Source organism: Odontesthes bonariensis, chromosome 1, assembly GCF_027942865.1.
Source record: "Odontesthes bonariensis isolate fOdoBon6 chromosome 1, fOdoBon6.hap1, whole genome shotgun sequence".
Classification (NCBI taxonomy): Eukaryota; Metazoa; Chordata; class Actinopteri; order Atheriniformes; family Atherinopsidae; genus Odontesthes; species Odontesthes bonariensis.
This window is the reverse complement of record NC_134506.1, coordinates 17,829,282-17,852,131: the sequence shown is the minus strand read 5'-3', so window position 1 is coordinate 17,852,131 and position 22,850 is coordinate 17,829,282. Positions and strand designations below refer to the sequence as shown.

The window sequence follows — 22,850 nt, the reverse complement described above, 5'->3', positions numbered from 1 at the left end:
TAATAATTCTGACACAGGGTAGATGTTGTCAAAATGATTTGCCCAACCCTAAATGCACATCCCAATAGTAAATTTTAAGACAGTAATAAAAAAAAAGACTAAACAGGATTTCCTAAGCTGTTTTCAAACATGCGCAACAGTCTTAATGTATTCAGGGCATGATTCGGAAGGGCTGCTCGCAAGAACACAAATGTCTGCATTGTTCACATTGGTCTTCTTGTGGAGATTAAAAACCAGTTACCCAGAAAAAACCCCCTCTTCAAACCGATTGAATGAGATTATGTGTGAATGCAGGAGGAAATTTACAGTCACAAGTGACTGCTCTTCACTGCTGACCTATGTGTTCCTTTCCACTTATTATGGATACTTCCTCATATATGTAATATTTATGTACACACCAAAGCATTCACCTTGGCAGATTTACCTGGAGTAAATACAACACTTTGATTTCCACAGCATGCTTTTTTTTCTTCATTTGCTGCCTTCTGCGCGCTAACCCAGGGCATCACTCTGGAGTCTTTATTCTTTTTTTGTTGTTGTTGTGAGAAAGCAGTGGAACATTTCATGCTGTGAAGTGAATGTGTGAACACCGGTGAAAGTCTGCCCTGTTCTTTGCATGTTCTCCAGTCATTCTCAGTGTTAATGTGTGAAAGCAGCTCCAGATCAAAGTTGTTTATGCAACGTATCTACCAACACCCTCCAGCCTGCATGTATACCCCACCCCCCCCAAACCTGATAAATTTCAGAAATATTTATTTTGGGACAATTTCAGAGAAGGCGACAAGGCTGCTCTCTCGCATAAAATGTTTTCCGTGTCCATGTCTATAAAAAAAAAAAAGACAATGTTGTATCGAAGAACACTAATCGGTAGCTTATGCTTTGTGACACTTTCACAAGCTGTATTGTCTTCAAATCCCTGAACTCATAGATTTCCATCCCACGGTTTCCTTGATATTTGGCACTTTTAGGCTTCTACACGCCTCAAAGGCGGTGTAACACTTCGTAGATTCATAAAGTTCCTTTCTATCTTGCGTGTAGTTCAGAATGTTTTGTCCTTATTTTTTTTTATTTCTTTTACAGCAGAACTATAAATCTAAGTCAAACAAAATCCTATTATTGGCTGCAAAATAACAAAAACAAATACCCCTGAATGAGAGCTGAAACAGATCAACAGACTGTTGTCCAATCCTAATCCTGCGGTTCACATTTACATAACGTTATATCAAATGCTTTTTCTCTTTTTTTTTTTAGATGAAGGAATATCTTTAATCTGAAATGAGATCTTTCATTCAATTAACCAGTAACTTATTTCACATTCTCTGAGCTCGAGCTCATCTGTTGTTGTTTCTTTGTTCGGCTCCAACTGAAAATTTCAAACCACTTTGGCCCGGACCCCAGTACATCCGTTGGTGACCGTGTCCAACGCACCGTTTCCTTTATTGAAGCCCGAGCAACAATGAAGTGTGATATTTGAAAAAAGACAGATCCGCCACCGGTGAGCTGCGAGCCACCAATCATTTGTAGTCTGGACCCACAGCGGCTTTTGAATCCCTCCTCCTCTTCCCACCTCTTCAAATTCATTGGCTGCCACAGGAGCAGCGACAATGTTTAATGCACCATGCGGTGTCCGGAGTTCAGTCAGTGAGAGGAAGCGCTCTCTGTGCTTAGAGCTGTGCTACGTGCAGAAAATAGTAAGTAACGAGTTTGGGTTGTACATTTAAAAAACATCACATTCCGTCTTACCGGCCACAGGCAGACTTAGAGCAGAATGCGGCATTGTTGCTGATCACCTCCACAGCTGTCTGTCTGTCTGTCTGTGCGGACTTTGACCGGGACGACGGACAAGGACAAAATGCCACTACGGGAAACAGTAACTCTGTGCCGTCTCGGACGAAGGGAAAAACAACTGATTGTCATTTGATAGCCACTTTGGAGCTACCTTCCCAAACATCTGGATTTTTTTTTTCTCCTCTCTTTCCACAGAGAGTAATTCACCTATCAGTTTTTCATCCTGAAGAACGGTGACTCACTGCAGGCAGAAGGCGAGCCGCTGCATCCTAATCAGACAGCGGAGAGGACTTCAGCTCATTGACATTACAGTCATACTTTGGAGCACTTTTTTTTTTCTTCTTTTTTTCCCCCCACTGCGCTGCGTGTACATCGGAGGCTTGTGGATTTTTTTTCCTGCACAGAGACGGGAAGGAGGACACGGGTGGTACCTCGAGAAGTGGTTAGGGGGAAATAAAACTCCCTGAACCCCACTGGAATTGACTGTTTTCTTTCTTTCTTCCCTTTTATTTATCTTTTGCTGTTATATTTCTGAACGAATTGGAGCTGCTGCCCTTGGTAAGATTGTATTTTATATTCTTTACAAGCTCTCTGTTTTCATAACCATCCTTATGTCCGCTGCTCATTTCCAAGCGAATGTTATTTCTCTACCATCCCCATGCATGCGGATGCAACAGCTTCTTCCAAGGACTGTTGAGTCTCACAGAAAGAAAAAAAAAAGGCAGAGAGCATCAGTGCAGTGAATTACACGGCTGTGCTGAGATGTTGGCAGCTCATTTCTGAATTTTTATAGGGCTCATTTTAAATATCCGGATTATGCGAATTTGTTAATGCGTGTAAGAGGCTCATTTTATACTCACTTATTCACACAGCCGCCACAATAGGCCATCCTCAGTTTTATGTCCGCGTTGTAACCATATTATTAAAGTTGCTCTATTACAGTTCGGCATCCTCAACATGGGATTGGGGCATTATTTTGCTGGGGTCAGGTAGCGCAGCACACAGCAGAGATAGATTAAAAACTCCACTCAGAATCTTGTGTCTAATATGCAAGAATCTTCTTTTTGATATATCTGGTGAATAATCTACAAGGAGAATCACTAATTGCCAGTAGATCTGGGCTGCCGAGTGTCTTCCCAAGGTTAACTAACTGACAAGCTTCCCCATAATTGTGGAGATGAATTACACATGAGCTGTGTTTCATTTCGGCTTGGCAGTAGATCTGATTTCTTACTGGCAGTAGAGCTTCTCTAGTTGATTTTGTGTTCATTCAGCTCACAAATTGATTTATATATAATATATATTTTTTCTGCTTTCTTTTTTAGGTGGTATGAGTAAGCACTTAACAATGACTATTCTGTTTGGAGACCGGATCGCGATTATTGTTTAGATGAGTCTGGGTGCTCAGCTGAATATAAATTAGGTGTTCAGCACCACAGATTGCTTGCAGAGGAAGAAAGCGACAAAGCAAAGACAATCTTCAAAGACAAATGTCAAGACCTCGCATGATGAACAGAACTCTTTATTTCATCTGGAATAATAGAAACACCGAATTTGAACTAAGTATCAACAGGTCATAAGAAACAAAACCACTGCACAGATTTAAGCCGCTTTTACTGAGTGGAGATGCATCTTTCTATTTTCTTTTTCCTCCTCTTGTGGGCTCAAGCCCTGACATTGAAAAACTTGAATTACTCTGTCCCGGAGGAACAGGGTCCAGGGACAGTGATTGGGAACATTGCCAAAGATGCCAGGCTTGGAATTGAACAGACTGGGCAGGGAGGACAGGGTAAAAAAGCCAACTTTAGGGTGCTGGAGAACTCAGCCCCTCATCTCATTGATGTGGACCCCCAAAGTGGACTCCTGTACACAAAGCAGCGCATTGACAGGGAAACATTGTGTAAGAGAAACCCCAAGTGCCAGCTTTCCATGGAGGTGTTTGCCAATGACAAGGAGATATGTATGATAAAAATAGATATTCAGGACATTAATGACAACTCACCTATTTTTCCTTCTGATCAGATTGACATTGACATTTCTGAAAATGCAGTACCAGGAACACGCTTCCCCCTGACTAGTGCACATGACCCAGATGCAGGGGAAAACGGCTTGAAAACGTATCAAATAACACGCGATGATTACAATCTCTTTTCTTTAGAGGTAAAATCCCGAGGGGACGGGACCAAATTCCCAGAATTAGTTATTCAACGACCACTGGACCGAGAAGAACGTAGCCATCACACCCTTATTTTGTCTGCCACTGATGGCGGCGAATATCCTAGGTCAGGTACCATGCAGATAAATGTTAAAGTTATAGATTCTAATGATAACAGTCCAGTGTTTGATCAGCCAACATATGTTGTGGAAATTCCTGAAAATTCAACTCCTGGTAAAGTCTTGATTGATTTAAATGCCACTGACCCTGATGAGGGAAACAATGGGCAAATAGTCTATTCTTTTAGTGGTTATGCCCCAGAGAGAATACGGGAGCTTTTCTCCATAGATTCCAGAACAGGGGTCATAAAGATTCAAGGTGAAATTGACTACGAAGAGAGCCCAGTTATTGAAATTGACGTCCAGGCAAAGGATCTAGGTCCCAATCCAATCCCAGGCCACTGTAAAGTCACTGTAAAAGTGCTCGACAGGAATGATAACTGGCCATCAATAGGCTTTGTGTCTGTGAGACAGGGAGCCATCAGCGAGGCAGCACCCCCAGGCACCGTCATTGCTCTGGTCCGTGTCACAGACAAGGACTCAGGCAGAAATGGACAGCTTCAATGCAGAGTTCTGGGTAACGTCCCTTTTAAACTTGAGGAGAACTATGATAACTTCTACACAGTGGTAACTGACAGGCCTCTGGACAGGGAGGTGCAGGATGAGTACAATGTCACCATTGTGGCCAAAGACAATGGCATTCCTCCTCTAAACTCCACAAAATCTTTCACTGTCAAGATTCTGGATGAGAATGACAATGTTCCTCGCTTCACCAAGTCAGCCTACCTCCTTCAGATCCCTGAAAACAACATCCCTGGAGAGTACCTAGGTTCAGTTTTGGCACATGACCCAGACCTTGGCCAGAACGGCACAGTTTACTACAGTATAATCAACTCCAATGTGAGTGGGGGTGATGTCAACACCTATGTAAATGTAAACGCAGCTAATGGAGCCATTTATGCTGTGAGATCTTTTAACTATGAGCAAATAAAGTATTTTGACTTCAAAGTTCTTGCTAAAGATGCAGGATCTCCACACCTAGAGAGCAATGCTACAGTGCGCATTAGTGTTCTGGATGTCAATGACAACATTCCTGTCATAGTTTTACCACTTCTCCAAAATGATACAGCTGAAATTCATGTTCCACGAAATGTCGGTGTTGGCTACATTGTTACAACAGTGAGGGCGGTGGATAATGACTATGGTGAGAGTGGGAGGCTCACCTATGAGATCTCAGATGGCAATGAAGAGCACCTCTTTGAGATCGATCCAGTGACTGGGGAGGTGCGAACAGCCCACCCATTCTGGGACGACGTAAGCCCCCTTGTGGAACTTATCATTCGAGTGTCAGACCATGGTAAGCCAACTCTAACTGCTGCTGCCAGACTTATCATCAAGGCTTCCAATGGACGTCCTCCTGATGGGCTGCCACACATGAAAGACAATCAGAACTGGGACATGTCTCTGCCTCTTATTGTGACTTTAAGCATCATATCTATCCTTCTTCTGGCTGCCATGGTGACCATAGCGATCAAGTGCAAGCGGGAAAACAAGGAGATCCGTACTTATAACTGTCGCATTGCAGAGTACTCGCATCCTCAGCTGGGGAAAGGCAAGAAGAAGAAGATTAACAAAAACGACATCATGCTGGTGCAGAGCGAAGTGGAGGAGCGGGATGCCATGAATGTGATGAATGTGGTAAGCAGCCCTTCCTTGGCCACCTCTCCCATGTACTTTGACTACCAGACACGCCTGCCACTCAGCTCACCAAGGTCAGAGGTAATGTACCTCAAGCCCACTGCCAATAACCTCAGCGTGCCCCAAGGCCACGTGGGATGTCACACCAGCTTCACAGGCCCAGTCACCAGCACTACAGACACACCTACTAACCGCATGTCCATCATACAGGTAAGAGAAATTGCACTCCTCTCCTTCACTGCTATGCCACGTTTTTTACGCTACAACCCTGACAAAGCTCCCATTTCCTACATCAACATTTGCCCCTTTGTTTTTTAAAATGAAAGAAAAACATGGCAAGGACAGGCAGTAGCAGAGAGGCCCACAAGCACTCAAAGAAAGAGAAGAATGGGAGGGATGAGCATTAGAGGGATTAAACAGTCACTCTAGTGCTCTCATAGAACAGAGCCAGTGACATCAACACTTATCAGCTGTGCCGAAATATGTCATTTTAGCAGGTTTTTTTAAATCAGTTTTATTGTAGTCATGTGTGGTTTGTCACTCTCCCATGTGACAAACTAAAGATGCAGGATTTCCACACCTAGAGAGCAATGCTACAGTGCGCATTAGTGTTCTGGATGTCAGTGACAACATTGTCAACGACAATTCTGTCGTTATCATTTTATTTGTATGAACAGAAAGAAATGTAGCCTGTAGCTGATTTAGAAGCTGTTTCTTTGTGGTACCAATAACATTTAAAGCTACCCAACTATTCCAGCCATTTGATTTTATAATCGAATAATTAGATTAAGACATATATTTCTTCTACTTACCTGTATGTTATCATGATAAAAGCAACAGCTTATAATTTGAGTAAATTTACTCCAAGCACTGACTTCTATGTGTTTGGTTTGTCATGAAATTCTACAGCTCTTTGTGATTTACTCTTGTGGTTTTAATTCCTAGAGATAAGGAGATTGGACTTATTTTCACGGCTACTTTATGCATCTTTTTGCGGAGTACTTGGTTGTATAAGCCTCTAACATTACAACTTCTCTATGTCTTTGGCCTTAAGCCCATTAAAAGTCTGTCGTGGCAGATGAGGAATTAAGTCTGCTTAAGACGGTGCTATGTAACACAATATATAACGGCCAGTCATGGCAAAGTTTACCATTGTTCAGTTTTCCTGTTTCCCTGTTGTTCCTGTTGAGGCATAAGGCCACCCACCCTAAGTCTGGTTCTGGTGGATGTTTCCTCCTCCTAAAAGAGAGATTGTTTTTCTCCCTCCACCGTCACCAAATGCTTACTCAAAAGGAAAATGCTGGGTTCCTCAAGATGATACACATTAAGAGAACACATTTCATGTTATTAATTTAATTAGTAGAAATAATAAAGACTTTAAGCAACTTTTATTTTAATATTTTATGGCTTTAGGTTGTTTGAGACAAAAATAATATCCCTATGGACTTCAACTATTAGTGTCTACATTAAGCTGTCTTGTCTTTTGTACCTCGATATTTTTACTAGACGTAGATGTGATGATGACTGTGATCACATGTGACATGTTCCCACTAGGGAGGAAAAAGCAAATGTCTGTTGTTCTCTCTCTCAGTCTTTGCCCTGCTTCTATTATGAACCAGCTGCATGGGGCAGGGGTCAGCACAAAGACCGTTGAGGCTTCCTAATCAGAGGGACAGAGTAATTGCTGGCCCATTCCACAGGCGGTTTCTCTACTAATCTGGTGATGATGAATTGGACTGCATTAGGCTGTCACGCATCCATTTGTAAACTTCCCTTTTCTCTCCCTTCAGACTGCCAAAGGAAAAAAAATACAAGCAGCAGCATCAGCAACACATTCCATAGTCTGTTGTGTACAAAGGGTCTCCTGGACGTGTCAGGCGTGCATGGGTGCTCTGTTGTATTATTCAACAGAAACCTGTGTTGAGGGAGATGGCCCAAGGCATTAAGTTTCTTCAGAAGCCATACAGAATCGTATCACTTTCCTCCCTCCTCCCTCCTCCCTACTCCATCCTCCTCTCTTCGTTCTTGTGGACAGTAAGTAACCTGAGTCAGGAGAGTGTATATGGGAAAAATGTCAGGAAACAAAGACAGAATTCCCCTTCCATCGATCCCGAGGCCTCTCAGCCCATCTGTCACTACAGTTGTCACAGTGGTAGGAAAAATAAATAAAGAGATGGATAATGTGGAAGAACATATTGCCTGCTCAGATTCACAAGGGCACCTTAGTGTTACTGTCTTCATCGTGCCCTGTGGAGCAACTGAATGTCTGCAACTTTCTGCAACTAGTCTTTCTGCATACAGCTGGCTGCCTGTAATACTTTATTGTGGTGCTCTGGCAGACGTGGTAGGCTTTGTTTCTAGCTTGGAGAGGGGAATGATATGAACATATCAGCAGAGCTCTGTTGGCCTTATCATTGTCACCACCCTTCCAAGACCCGGTTCAGTGGAGAGCTTTATTTCATTTGTAAAGAGAATTTCTGGGATAAGGAGATTGATGATATGTAATGATGCATAATTCCGCTGAAGGCGTTGAAGGGAATTACTCACTCTGGAATCAATATTAGAAAGCAATCTACCTAAAAAAAAAATCCTTAATGTTCAGGACAAAAGGATTGCTGTATTTTGCTCCAAAGAGTAAGCCTGTGTTTTTACATTTCATGAATACAGCCTCAGCAGCTGTAGCTTTGCCCAAATGGGGTCTGCTGACTGGTTCAGAAGTTGCCCTTTTGGTTTGTTATTTAAGATGCATTTTTGTAACAAAACATCAACATTTTTTTTGTCATAACTACCCAAATTACCCAAATTTAAATTACCCAAAAATTGGAGTTATACACCCATTACTTGTGAGGATTGTAATTTTATTCAAGTAAAACCTCTTGTTATTTCTATAATCCAACCCAATTAAACAGTCCTGTCTTTGTGTAAGACAGCCAATGTTATTAAGGTACTAGTGGTGCAATAATTAAGGGGTGTCTGAAAGGCTACAAAAGCTGCCTTTAGGTGGCGCCATTCTGCCTTATGTGGGGTGGCACAGAGATGAGAGTGGCAAGGAGAAAGGGGGCTCCAGTCTCTTGTCAGTTGTCACTTTGTAAGAAGGCTCCTTCTGCTCTAATGAAAAGTGCCAAACACGGAGACGTGAAATATAGTATGTTTTTTTCCAGGAACTGCCTCTCTCTGAGCATTTCTTAGCAGCTCTGAATGACAATCATTGAATTTAGAAACTGCCCTGTATCCTTGGTAGTTATGGTTCTCTTAGTACCACATATGAATTAGAGAAAACATCTTGAGAATTTACAATGAAAGGATTTTGGAGGGTTTTTTCAAAATGACTGGTGGCCATAATCCTATTCATTGAATATAAAGACTGATGAAAAAAAGCTGTTAAGAGGTGTGACTGTGATCATTTAAGCAGCGTGTTTACTAAACAGGGGATTTTCAATCTTTTGATCTTTTTAGGTTGAGAATATGCATGCCAACAATTTAGCTGGAGCAGATGTTGAGAAAGGATGCTTCTAAGAACGGTCTTACTCTGCATAATTTAGGGAGATTGTGTGTGTGTGTGGGGGGGGGGGTGTAACATCATTGTGTATTCCAGGCATGTGATTTAAGCCTTTAGCTGGCAGGCTCTGTGACAGAGCCCCTCTCTTTTATGAGCGTGACAATCTTGCGTTTGTCCGAACCTTGAAACACCCTTCCTCTGAAAAACACACACACACACACACGCACAAACACACGCACAAACACAATTGTACACAAACACAAAGATGCACATGTTGGGCTGTTTTTAAGGATTCACCGAAAAGTCTTATAAAGCCTGAGCTGAATATTGTATTGAAATTGCTTCAACAATTCACTGGCTACTGAGCCAATGAATAGAAAAGCACTCTTTATTATATTTCTATTCCTCCATCTTTAGATAACTGCTTTCCCTGTGGAGCTTCCTATGGAACAAGTTTGCCAAACCTGTTCGCATTGAAGCCTGTATGCAGACAGGATTTTGCAGCTCGGCAACTAGGTGCACAAACAGTAAATACAATGAGAGACAGCTCAAGAAACCTCCAATATGTGTACATTTTGTCCCCCGTGGAGCCTCCGAGTCACTAGGCCAGATTTGTTTCATTTGAGCTTGCCAGTACATAAGAAATATTATCTCGCCTCAGGGTGTATTTTCAGATTTCCTCAAATAAACTTGCCCCTGTACTGTACATAACACAACACGCTGAAATTCTAAATTATTAATGAGCCCCCCCCCAATAAAAAAGCTGATATGATAGATACAGCTGAGAGGAAGTGCAGTCAGACCACAAAGTGTTGCTTGAGGGACTAAGAACAAATTGTTTTTATCTCTCATTTGAACATAGAGCCTTGTATTAAATGCTTTGTTTATGAGCTACCATCACTGATGTGTTATCTGCGGTCTTTGCAGAGGTGCTTGCTTCCATATAGAGGCATCATAATGTCTTGAATCTGTAGCAACTGTGTAAGGCACAGCACAAGCTATATTTGCACCCTGTTTCATTAATAAGTCATAACGTTTAACAAATCAGAGGAAAAGCGGGAGATGTCATGATAAACATCTGAGGTCTCTTGCTACATATTTATGAACACGAGCGGAAGAGGATGGCTGAACGCAGGGTAAGTGGGAAAACAAGCTACTTACTATCTGATATAAACGGAATTTGAACATTCATTTGTTTTTCCCGGGTCTGTTTGCAGTTCGAGGCAGCATGAAGGAGAGAGTGGAGATGACTGCGGTAACCTCTTAAATGGCCTATTCATTTCATGCTCTCCTGCCAATTTGGCTATTATGTTTTTGAGTTTTTATAAAAGATAAAAACCAAGGATATTAGGTCTGATTGCAAAACACACATCCACTGCTTTTATCTTCCCACTTATTTCTAATGTTTTCATTTACCAGAAAATACTAAACTGGCAGAGGCAAGAAACTCAGTACAGTTGTTCAAATATATATGCACTAACTGCTTCATTACATATGATGATATTATAGGTAACCAGAAAGTTTGCTTGAGATTTCAGGCAGCTGTGGAAGTGAATATTGTATTTAGTGCAAGTTTTCAAAAATCCAAGTAACCCTACTGAATAATTGATCCGTAGGTTCCAGGCTATGCTCACCACTACACACAACTTCCCCGTGTAACTTAAAACAGACTCCACTCGCGTCAAACTGTAGGAAGACACGGAGTAGTCTTACTGGTCGTCCACTCGGCATCCTTTCAGCCAGCTGTTGTTCATTCTTATGGACACAGCACTTTGCTGTGCTGCGTAATTTCATTAGTTTGACAGACCCTCCAACCTAGCAATGCAGGGCAACAAAGAAATTGTATTTATTAATTTATCTTTTGCGTGCATAGAGACAGAGAGACAGGAAATGAGAACACAAGTCGACCTCCATGATAGCCAGATAGGCCGGACACATTAAACCAATCTTCTTAGTTCAGTTGGAAGCAGCCGATTGGAGATGACACGGGCATGATAATAAGAATGTGGCTTGTCAGTAGACATTGACTCCCACATTATTGTGTGTTTGTGTATGCCTCAGTGTGTTTGTGATAGAGGGGAAGTGGAGGGTCAGGATTCTTTGCCTAATTCACTCATGCCTGAGCTTCAGAATTTCATGTCTCTCCGTTGAGTAGCAGGAGTCGTTGATTTGCTTGGTTTACTCTGTGTAGACAGGCTGGCAAGCCCATTTTGACTTACTAATTACTTTACTATTCTGGCTGCTGAGAGCATGACTGGTGTAATTTTTTATATTTGTGCCTGTTGTCTTTTGTGGCAGTGTACCTTGCTTGCCTGACCTTGTTGAGACTGTCAGTTGCCCATATTTCTATTATGCTGCAGGTACATGCCTACACAAGATGGATCTGGGCTTTTTGTACCTGGCAACTCTTCCAGTGTAATCTATTTTCTTTTCTAGCATGAGCCGCTTTCAATACTTGATATCTTTTGGAGGAAAAGGATGATTGGGACAAAATAGATCTGCATGCTCCCAGTTACCTTGGTGCTGCTGGCATTGTGCTCAAACAAATCAGGCACAAGAAGCCAACCTGGCATTAACAGAGGCTTTAAAAACAAGAGAACAAAACATAACCTTCACAGTGGAGGAATCTATGATTCAGCTGCCATGTGCCCACGCGTCTGCGTGTGTGTTCGTATGTGCACACATACGAACACACACGCAGACGTGCACCTGTGCTACCACCAGCTGTGCTCTGAAGCACAGGTCTTGCTGGTTCTCTCAGATTGAAATGGGCTTCCCTGTCGGGGCTGCCTGCCCCCCGAAGGCTTTAGATCCCTCCCGGGGTCTTTAGACTCAACGTTTTAAGCAGCAGGGTGCCTTAGATGCAGCATAAGATAGGATAGATAGATAGGAATGACCACACAGTAATATGTGCGGCAGACAAAAGGGTCGCACAGGTGTACGTGGCATGGTGATGTATTCTTTGAGCTGCCAGCAGACAGGTCTCCTCGCTGTAAATCAAACACTCTCAAAGTCAAACAAAGTAGAGCTCGCTCTGCTGTGTCTTGGCACGGGTCCAGCCTGCAAGTGCTTTTATTTCTGCCACATCTTCTTTCACTGTGCCCCCCAGGCACGTGCTGTTGAAACAACACACAGCTCAGAGAATGAATTATGTGAATCTGCTCTCACCTTCTATCTCATTAGTATAAGAGAAATGATTTATCCCCCCCCTGCCCGAACCTCTCTCCTTGTCCTTGCCTTTTACAGTTCAGCACTACTTCAGCTTCATCAGTAATGTGATTAATTGTTTGGAGGGACATACCATGCATACCATCTCATTTGCTATAATTTCACCTAACTACATGTCAAAACATGCGGCTATAAAATTACTTCTGCCGCCCCCCCCCTTGCAGTCACTGGAGTACATTACTGTCAGGTCACAAGCAGAAAACTATGATTTGCTTCGCGATTTGAGCAGCATTTATTGTAATCCTATGTGTGTGCTTGCTGTTTTTGAGAGTTTGACACTAAATTGAGTGATCTGCCATCTTTTCTGTTGCTACCCATATCTGTAGCACAGTTTGAAATCTGACCCCCGTGTCTAAGGGAGGGGAATTGACTGCCACTGTGTTTTGCCGTGGCTGTTATGTGTTTGTGGCAACAGAGGCGAGTGATTCGGCACTCTGAGTTGTTATTGCCTAAACAAAAGGCCAGCTAAGTGGTGGTCACACAAGATTTGTCATCAGACATTGTCTGGGTCTGTTCTTAAGGGTAGCAGCGGTGAAGCTGAGTGCTAATGGCATATTGAAAACCTCTCTCATCTTCTTCTATTGTACTACACAGATGTAGTCAGTTGGCCCCTCACTGGGTTTATGTCTTGGAGAGAATTTTTTTTTTGGCCCTTTAACATTCAGATCAATTGTTGGTTTGTTGTGTTTCGTATTGATTTTGAACTGTTTGAAACTGAAATACTGTTTTTCATTATCTATTTCTCTGAGCATTGTTTGAAAGAAAAAAACAACCAAAAAGAAGGAAGAAGACCCAGTGCTTGCACTCTTCCTGCCTTTTGCTCTCCTTTTGTGGCTCTCCTTCTTTCTTTCAGCTCTTGTCATCTCAGATAAGCGTTGCAATTGCTCATGTTACTGACGACCCAGGCCAAATTCATAATGATGAGATTATCTTGTCAACAGTACAGGGTGTATATGTCTGCTGTATTGATCTGCGCGCAGTCCTAATAAATGAAGTACCACGATGGAAGCGTTGGCTCCGTGATAACTCTGAGCAGATCTTGCTATTTATACACTCTCAGCGCTGCTGAGATGATGAATGGAGCCTTTTCCATTTTCATCTTGTTTTTTTTGTCTCAATCCGTTTCTCCTCTTTTCTCTTTTCTCTCGTCTCCTTTTTTTTCCTCAGCTCTCTCTAAGGTCATGCTGACAAGCTGAGTTGATGTGCTCGCAGGTGGAGAAAGATGGGTGCTGCTGAGGGAGGAACATATCGGATAGACTACACGGGAGGGAGAGTGGGAAGGAAACAAATTACCAGCGCTGCAGCTAGAGCCTGTGTGTGTCTTTGAAAGACTGAAGTTTGAAGGGGACTTTATATATGCATTTTAAGAGAAGGTCAGCAGGGTTTAGAGGCTGAGATTATGTGTGATTGTTTCTTCAGTCGGCTAGCTGATTAATGCTAAAGCTGCTCTGACAGATCCTTAATGCACCATAGACACACTTAAGAGACTGAGAGAAAGTGGCATCCAACTCTTTACAAAAGAGCATTATTCTAAAGCCTGTTCTGTCAGCTTTTACCCAGGTGTATACACATTTCCTTCCTCTCCTCCATCCCTTCTCTTTCTGGCTCCTCCCTTGCCAAGATACTTTACCCCCATTGACCTGATTCATTTACAGTAGATAGGTCACCTTGATATGAAATATAGTCCATCTGCGATGTGTGTGTGCGTGTGTGTATAGAGAGAGACACAAAGGAAGGGAGTACCCAGGTGTGTGTATGTACACTTTCGCATGTATCGACATGAGACAAACGGGTTCATTCTGCATCTGCATTTTTGGGTTTATATATCTGCATCTGGCAGTTATTCTGGGTGTTCAGGAAGCATCTAAAAACCTTTCATTCACAGAATGCCTCCTCCCTCATGAGCTCAAATGGAACCATTTTGTTCTTTCATATTTTTAGTCACATGCCCTCAGCTTTTTAATCCACAAACAAGGCTACAATTTGTGTGTGTTTTGTTTCACGACTAGATTATAAAACACTTGTTTTCTCAGAAACATTTGTTTAAACGTACTAGATAAGAAGGCTTGATAATATCAATTTGACAGTGTAATGAATGTACTCTTAAGTTAGATGCTCACCAACAACATGCCTATTTAGATATTATTCCAAACACTGAAAGACATGGTTGTTTCTTAAGTTTATTTGATTAATGCTTCTTTTGTGCTCCAGCTTCTTTTGACATATTGATCCATTATGTGGCATTATGTGGTAATTTATAATTACTTGTATAAACCCCTCATCAAAAAACAGTGTAGACAAAAGAGAATGATTAGATTTTCTGCAACTTCATTTTGCATTTTGATTGCTGCTTTTACTGAAAGTAAATCACTGAAATATTTACGAATGTATCATTTTGACTGTGTAAAACATGATTAGAAAAACAAAATGAGGACTTTAGGCAGTGGATTTTTTTTATGACCCATGGAGTTAAGTTTCGAGCACAAGTGGGACTTAGGCTAATCTTTTTAGGTAGGTTTTATCATATAAGGTTATTTGTTTCATCAGTAACTTGATAGAAGTCATTGCTGATTTGGGAAAATGTGCCTATTTAATTTCTAGACAATAGTAGAAAGATAAGCTACGATTGCGATAGGTGAAACACAAACCAAATCAGAAGTGAGAAAAGGTGCAGTTCTTTGATTGACCAGTTAACGCTGTCCTTAAAAGAGTCAATTCTCATAGACCTAATTGCTAAGATGATGAACATTACAGCAATAATAAACAAATAAAATGTGTTTTGTCTCTGTAACTAATTACTTTAACACCTGACAGCTGCCCATAAGATTACTTTTTTAAATATCAAGACTTAAAATGATGCATTTATGGAGCGCTACATTTTTGAGTGACAGATAAGTTACCAAATGCACACAAATGAAGTCCTCAGGTTTTTTTTTTTCAGATGCACCCCTTTCACAACACTTCTTGCTGCAAATCCAAAGACTCATAGCTAAGCTTAGCTTAGCATTAAGACTGCAAACAAAAGTTCCATTCTGGTTGTGTTCACAAAACAAAACAATTAAAATGGAGAAATTCCACCCATCTAGTGGAAACTTGTTTTTACCATAGTCATTACAATATCAAAGTGCACGAATGGTCCCAAAACGGTAGATGCTTTGTCTTTCCAGCTCTACCCTTGTGTGGTACTTTGTTCGCACCTGCAAAATGAGTACATTTTGTAACTTCTTGTCTACCTGTGAAGGAATAATTCTCTATCCCTAGTGACTAGTACAAAAATAAACCTTTTAAGAGGAAAAAAGAAAGAAAGAAAAAAAAAAAATATCCTTAAATTTACAGACCTGAATCAAAGAAGGAAACACAGAGAAAACCCACTCAGATACAGGGACAACGTGAAAATTCCACACAGAAAGTTTCAAATCAGACACCTCTTTGCTGTGAGGTGCAGCCCTGCACGGGCAGATAGAACTAAAAGAAAAACAATAATCAAATCAAATCAAACTTTATTTATATAGCACCTTTCATACTAAAAAAGCAGCACAAAGTGCTTTACATAATAAAATCAATAATGAAATCAATTCATGCATAAACTCACACACAACATCACACCGACAACCACACTGCACATACACCCCCCCACCACCCCCAACATGAGCAACATCAATAGCCCCTTTCACACTGACGAATAACCCGTGTTTAATCCACGAATTTAGCGTGTCCGCTGTTGCGTTCACACTGCCGACCCGGGCTGCCGCGTCAACTCGACTCGCCTTTCGACCCGCGTCGGACCCTAGTCTTTTTGCCGAGCCGAGTTTGGTGTGAACGCAATCGACACGGGTCAGACGTGGGCGTGGCGTGACGTGAGGAGTGTAAAAGACAGAATGGACAGCTGATTCAGAACAACAGTGACAGGTGAGGACAAGTTTCACTCTGTTTTAGCCTACATCAAGTTCGAGACATTTTTGAAGATGGCCAACTGGGGAGACAAGGAGGTCCGTGAGCTCCTCAGCCTCCGAGCAGGGGACGTTATTTACCGCCACATTTCGGGGAGTATAGTGCTCTTGTATTCTCCGCATATGTTCTTCGGCGGAATCCCACGTTGTAACCATCCACACCCCGTAAAATAACATCTCCATGAACTGCATATACAATTGCAAAAACGAGTCCTCAAGGTATATTTAACCCTACCTCTGACGCATGGCTTGTGCCTACGTCATTGTACACGCCCAGCATTTTATGTGTTTCGTGTGACGCTCTGCCACTAGGCAACGCCCCCTGAACTCGGCTTCAGGCATCACGGGTCACCAACACGCCAAGCGTTCACATTGCTCGACGCGGGTCGAAGGTGCAATTTGGACCCGCTAAGGTAGCGGGTCGCAGTGTGAAAGGGGCTAATATCAACAACAATCAACATTAAAATCTGGCTTGACGCTGAAGTGAGGAAATGGTATCTTGGGGATCTGTCCACACCGGGAGCCAGCCCACCAATGACCACAGAGGCCGCCACCACGGGGACCCGCCCGGATCAGGGCAGGCTGGCATCCACACCACAGCCAGGGCTGCAGTGCAGGATCCCCCAGCCACCCCGAACCAGGGCGATCCCCACAGTAATGACCCCACAGACCGAGTGGGCATAGTCCCCGGTGTGGAAGATCCCCATGAGGAAAAACACTGGATAAATAAGTGTATAATAAGTATATAATAAAATAATTAAAAAAAATAAAAATTAAGGAACAGAAAGAATGCCAACAGAGCCCAGCAATGTAATTGTCAAAATGCTTTTTAGAAAATTCAGAAAGTAAAATGGGGAGTAAGTACGATAACAAGTGAAAACATTTAACTATCTCACAGCGATTGAATTAACAAACTCACTTTACAACAGAGAAAAATCCTGCCATTAGGTTTAATAGAAGATGTTAAAAAATCTCAGAGTAAGATAAGTTGAGCGTATCTATTTGCCTGTACTTTAAGGTTGTTAAAGGTACAATTATGTGCCCTGAGTTGCCTGTGATGATTTTGTTTTCGTTGAAATTAAACGGAGGTCCCAAGGATTTACTCTAAGGAGGAGACCTTTTCAACAACTATACCTTTGTGTACAAAAATGGGACCTCTATTTCTCTTTGTGTAAGTTTCCTACTTACAGTCTATGAAGTGGTTTCTATAATTCAAACTAACTCTCAAAAAGACCGAAAACAGGCATGTTTACCAAGCTGAAACTGGAGACTTCTGTTTACATAGGTGATCTCTTCTGTTAGTGTACGATGACTGCAGACATTATTTTTTTTCCCGTCTTGTTAACCACTCAAAGCACACTCACAGCGCTGCTTAGTTTCTACAATTTGATAGGCCACGTAGAGCTTTTTTTGTCGTTATGAGTTTGCATCAAAGCCAGCGTGTTGTTCAGTGTCTTGCCAAAGGGCCCTTAGACATGTGCCTGGCAACGCTGGAAATCAAACCACCAACTTTCCATTCGGCAGAAGCTCTTTCTGAGCAACGACCGGCGCAATGTACCTCTGTAACAGCTTTGAATTTTTGGGCTGAGTTGGCTTTGGATTAATGAGGGTGAGGCAAGGTCGATGCTGACACGAGACTTCAGTTCACCGCAAAGCTGTAACTATTGATGAGCAAGTAGTGAATGATTAGCATGCACCTAGATCACTTGCGTCACCTTCTCTTTTTTCAATGCTTTCCCCAAAGTTTAGCGTCACACCTAGTCCTCCACCTATTTTCCCAAAATTGTACATCTTTCTGCTTTATAAATAATCACAAAACAGAAGATGATATGTGTCGATATAAAATTAACAAAAAATGTTTTTTTCTTCAGGAGTGTGTGTGACTGTGTGTGTGTTTGTTATGATGAATAAACATCTGTGCCACCGGCTACACTTTTACACCTGGGGTTAAACTGCGGCAGATGTTTATTGGGCTGATAGGAGTTAGAAACACGCTGTGCAGTGTCGACCCTCCTTAACTGAGCAGAAAAGTGTCCTCTGAGCAAGCTCCAAACATGACAGCTGATATTTACTTTGCTATGAAACTGTTGCCAGTCTTGTGGCATTTACGAAAAATAATGCTGGTAGGAACTGACAGCATTCAACATTAATATGCATTAACATGAATAGCATAGCGAATTTACCAAAGCTTTTATTTCTTTAGCAAAATTAGAATGAGGAATGTTTCCAGCCGGTTGAACTTGAGAACTTTTTTTTACAGAAACATGCATCACAGCATCTTTCGGTCTTTACATTGAGAACTGTGATTTAGCTCTTTTGTATTTGAAGTCCTGGTCCAGTCTAATAAATGTTTAGTTTGTTGTCATTTACTGCCAAGACTTGAAGATGCTGTCTTTTTTTATTGAACCGCACACAGATATGCAAGTAGCTCAGAATACAAGCTCAGGAGTAACACATGCACATTCTCAGTCACCGGTGCGTTCATTTTGCATCTTTATGCAATGAAGTATTAATGCGTCCTGTATTCGACTATGTTTCACTGGTAAAAATGAATGGTTTGTTGAGAGTAATTTGGCTTCTTGGAAGTAGATCCAGGAAGTCAATTGGTTTGGAAGTCAATTCAGGGCACACCTGCCACTCGACATTCACACTTCCGCACACCCTGGCTATATTTACTGCATAGGTCTTACCGAAGACCTGTGCTTGCCCTAACCGCCACAGGTCTATATCAGTACCTACACCCTAACCTTCAATTGAAGCTACCCCATGGCCCATCCTTTAAAGACGTCTTCATCCGATACTATAATGATTTTTATTTTGTTTACTAGCCATTTGTTCCCAAAAGAAAGGCTGGTCCTCACAATGAGACTGTGTAAACAGATTTATGTCTCCACAGTATGAATAATACAAGTCCAAACATGCACACACGCTCGTGCTCCCACACACACACACACACACACACACACACACACACACACACATATAGAGATTCTCTCACACATGTAGACACCAATTCCCTGGTCTGGCAGAAGAGGATTATGGCAGACTTCTCACTCAGCTCCAAAACCCCAGGGTCAGTCATATGAATTCACTCAATTTGAATTTAGTTTGCAGCTTGTTAGGCTATGCATTGTGCCAGTGCCACCCAGATGAAACTGGAATTAATTTTTCTGCTTGACTATCACAATCACATGGCATTTTGGTGATCCCATGGTCTGCTTGCCTAAAGACAAACGCACAGCAGCTTGTAATGCAGTGCAAATTGACAAAATTGCATCCCTAGGTCTTTTTTTTTTTTTTGAACGTAAATCAGAAATCGGAAAACGTGAATAGATGGCCTTAAACAAAACTGTAAAAATCAGGCAAAATTTGGAATTTTTTTTTTTTCTTCAAAGCCCTCATTGCTATGGAAAGAAAATGGCAGAATAAGAAGGTGAAAACGTCACATCTGTACTACATACTGCCAACACAAAAGGGTTGCAGCCTTGAACAGCCTTGAAGAATGCCTCTATGTCCGTGATCTCTGGATCTCTCAGACATGCTGAAGTTTGATCAGTGTTCATAAGTAATGATTGGCATTTCATTAAATCTGCACTACAAATTATTACTTTTTCAGCTTGAAATTTGCAGCATTGGTTGCTTAATCAGCCTGTTAAAGTGACTGCATTCTGTTAGCTTTCTTGTACTATAATGCTCCCAATCAGGCAACCACGATGGTGACAGAGCGAGCCATCGTATGTGTGAAATATTTGCCATTCATGCAAGATTGATCAATGCGTAAACTGATATATGCATGATGCATGAGGTCACCTTTTTAACTTATTATATTGCTGTGAGAACTGATATTTGCCCGATCTGCACATTGAAGTTGAGTAAAACATACATGCATCAAATTTACCTTTTCAGTGTGTTTAAACTTGTTTAACTGTTGTTGTAATAAACCTTAACATTTTTTTTTTACATTTACAGTGAGCCAGTGTGATGGTTGTAATTGATAGAAAAAAAAAAAAGTCTTGGCTTTAAGGTGTCCATTGCCTTTTTGCTATCTGAGCGGAGAAGCTGAAACTCAAAAATAAATGAGATCGAGATGTCTTAGAGAAAGTTCTGTAGAGCTCGTCCTTTTTTGTTTGGCTCATGTGCTGTCAAAAACAACCGGACAGCACCTCTATCAATTAGTTTAACGACCTGTCTTTTATGAATCTTTTTAAAAGCACCAAATTAACTCCATTCTTACTCGTGTTGCTCTAATCCATCAATGTGATTGCATGCAGCACAGACTGAGATAGGCGTCAACCCTTTTACAGTGAAGCTACCAAGGTGCACATTCAGTTAAAAATTCAGCATGTTCTGATGCCCCCACATTGAAGGTAAAGTGGTGTGTCTTTGAAAGGAGCTCAAGATTAAATCAATCTGTTTTTCAGCAAAATACATTTTTTTCTTTTCTTCTGTTACAAAGGTTAAGATTTATTGACTGAAGCATTCGTTTACAATTTATTTAATTTCAAACAGCAGGTTTGTTGTCAAATGGGTCACAGTAAAATTGCTTTTGTTTGGTTCCATTTAGAAAAAATAAATAAAAATGTCGACAGTTTCCAATGTGGCAGCTTATTGTAATCTTTACCCGAGGGGATGCTGGTCAACATTATGATTTATGAGTAATGTTCTTTTTTAGTTAGATAAGGATGATTCATTCAATTACAAATGAATCAGCCCATTAATAAATTAGTTACATGCAATAAAGATAACAATTTTTTCCCTTTTTTAAATTAGTGGTAAACAGATTATCTTGTATTACTAAATGCTCATTAAGACAAGATTTCTGAGCCCTTTTATTGAGGCTGCATTTAGTTTACCCTATCACTGGATTTTTCATACATTATAAACTAGGCCAGGCCTTAAGATCACCTGAAATACTATGTGAATGGGCTGTTTGTGCAAGTTCAAGTATATTCACCATCTCTTGGGGTTTGCATTTTATTACATCCTATGTGAGTTGAATCTCAAGATGATAATGACAGGTTCAAGAAGACGTTTAGCAATGCTCTGTTGACCATCTCTTCGACTCAGGGTGTGTTTATTCCTCGGAGTGTTCTTTTCACGCTCTTTGAACGTAATTTAGTCTCCGGGTTTAAATGACAAACATTATTGCCAATAGATGAATGTGCTTCACAAAAGGAGTTCTTAAATCCGGCAGACTCTCAAAGTTAAAGGCAAAATGCAGCTATCTCACTTGCACGTAAGAAAACTACCTCAGAAATGAGACCAAAGTAGTAATTTGTAGACGGAGAAGAAAATTATATCTGTGCTTGCTCAGGCTCTTTTTCAAATGGAACAATAGATTATCAGTAACCACGCAGGCTGCCTGGGATCCGTTTTACTTTTTCACCTTTTATAGATTTATTCTGTTTCATAGTGTGGATAAAAAAACAAGTCAACTTTTTTCATGGTATTTTTCTTTTTATAATCTTTTTTTTTTTCTTTTCCATTTGAAGCATTTCCTTTTCGAGACTAAACTCGATAATAGTTATGCTGCTAAGACGTCTTAGAGTTTTCCTCCGGTCTGCTGATGGACAGCTATCATGGCACGTTGTGGCCAACCAAAATACAAGTCAATCAATGAGGGTGGTAGCATATTAATCATTTATATTGAATCTTTGCTGGTGAGTAATGAATAAGCAATAGAGAGGGTGTGCTATTGAGACAATTCTATATGAAAGCCTCCATAGTGCCACTTACCCCTGTTTAATGAAGGAAAGAGACTCGTTTGGTAACAAGAGAACATGAACGGTCACACACACAAAAAAGAAAAATTAAAAAAAACACAAAAGCTATGCAAGTCGGTTTGAATTATGAAATGATGGTTAACAAAATGAGATTATTGAGTTGTTTTAAAGTGTGATTCTTCTGCTTCATAATAAACCCGCAATTTTATAAAAAGCCCAGTTGTAATTTTATTAAAAACACAATGAAGTTATTTCAAGGCAGCAGCAACACTAACATGCATAATGTTAACCTTATTCAGCCTGGGTTGCATTGGATGTCTTGTACTCAAGTCAAATTCACTACAATTAGAGATGGGGGCAGAGAAAAGACTGTCATTAAGAAAGATCCTTCACATGACTCATTGCACAGTGTGGGACAAACACATTGTGGTATGGAGAAAAATCAGCTCTGCTTTTGACTCACTGCAGCAAATCTTTCTGTAGAAAGCCCTGCTGCAAGGGCCTGCTTATCTATATGCTGTCGTATATCCAGGGGGAAAAAAAGCATATGGGGTCGAGACTGCGAGTGAATGATATATCTCAAAGATACCAAGCAACAGGGAATGATGGAGCCTGCATCTCAGCATTGCGTATTCGGATACTGAGAGCAATAAGTAATAATTTGGAAAGCACTTAACATTGACTTGTGTCCAGTAAATCTTACTTTGAAATTATTAACAAAATGGACAGACTGACAGATTTTCAGGGTTG

The 22,850-nt window shown here is 41.1% G+C and overlaps 1 protein-coding gene across 2 annotated transcripts in view; it reads left to right on the top strand.

Moving 5' to 3' along the window:
- Positions 1 to 1,626: 1,626 nt before the first annotated feature.
- The window catches only part of pcdh17 (protocadherin 17), a 63,418-nt gene continuing 42,194 nt past the window's right edge, over positions 1,627 to 22,850 (top strand). For both annotated transcript variants that reach the window (XM_075447689.1, XM_075447619.1), the window contains exons 1-2: positions 1,627 to 2,346; positions 3,114 to 5,910. In XM_075447689.1, the coding sequence (XP_075303804.1) occupies positions 3,415 to 5,910 (2,496 nt within the window). In that variant the 5' untranslated portion in view covers positions 1,627 to 2,346; positions 3,114 to 3,414. The remainder of the gene's footprint in view (positions 2,347 to 3,113; positions 5,911 to 22,850) is intronic.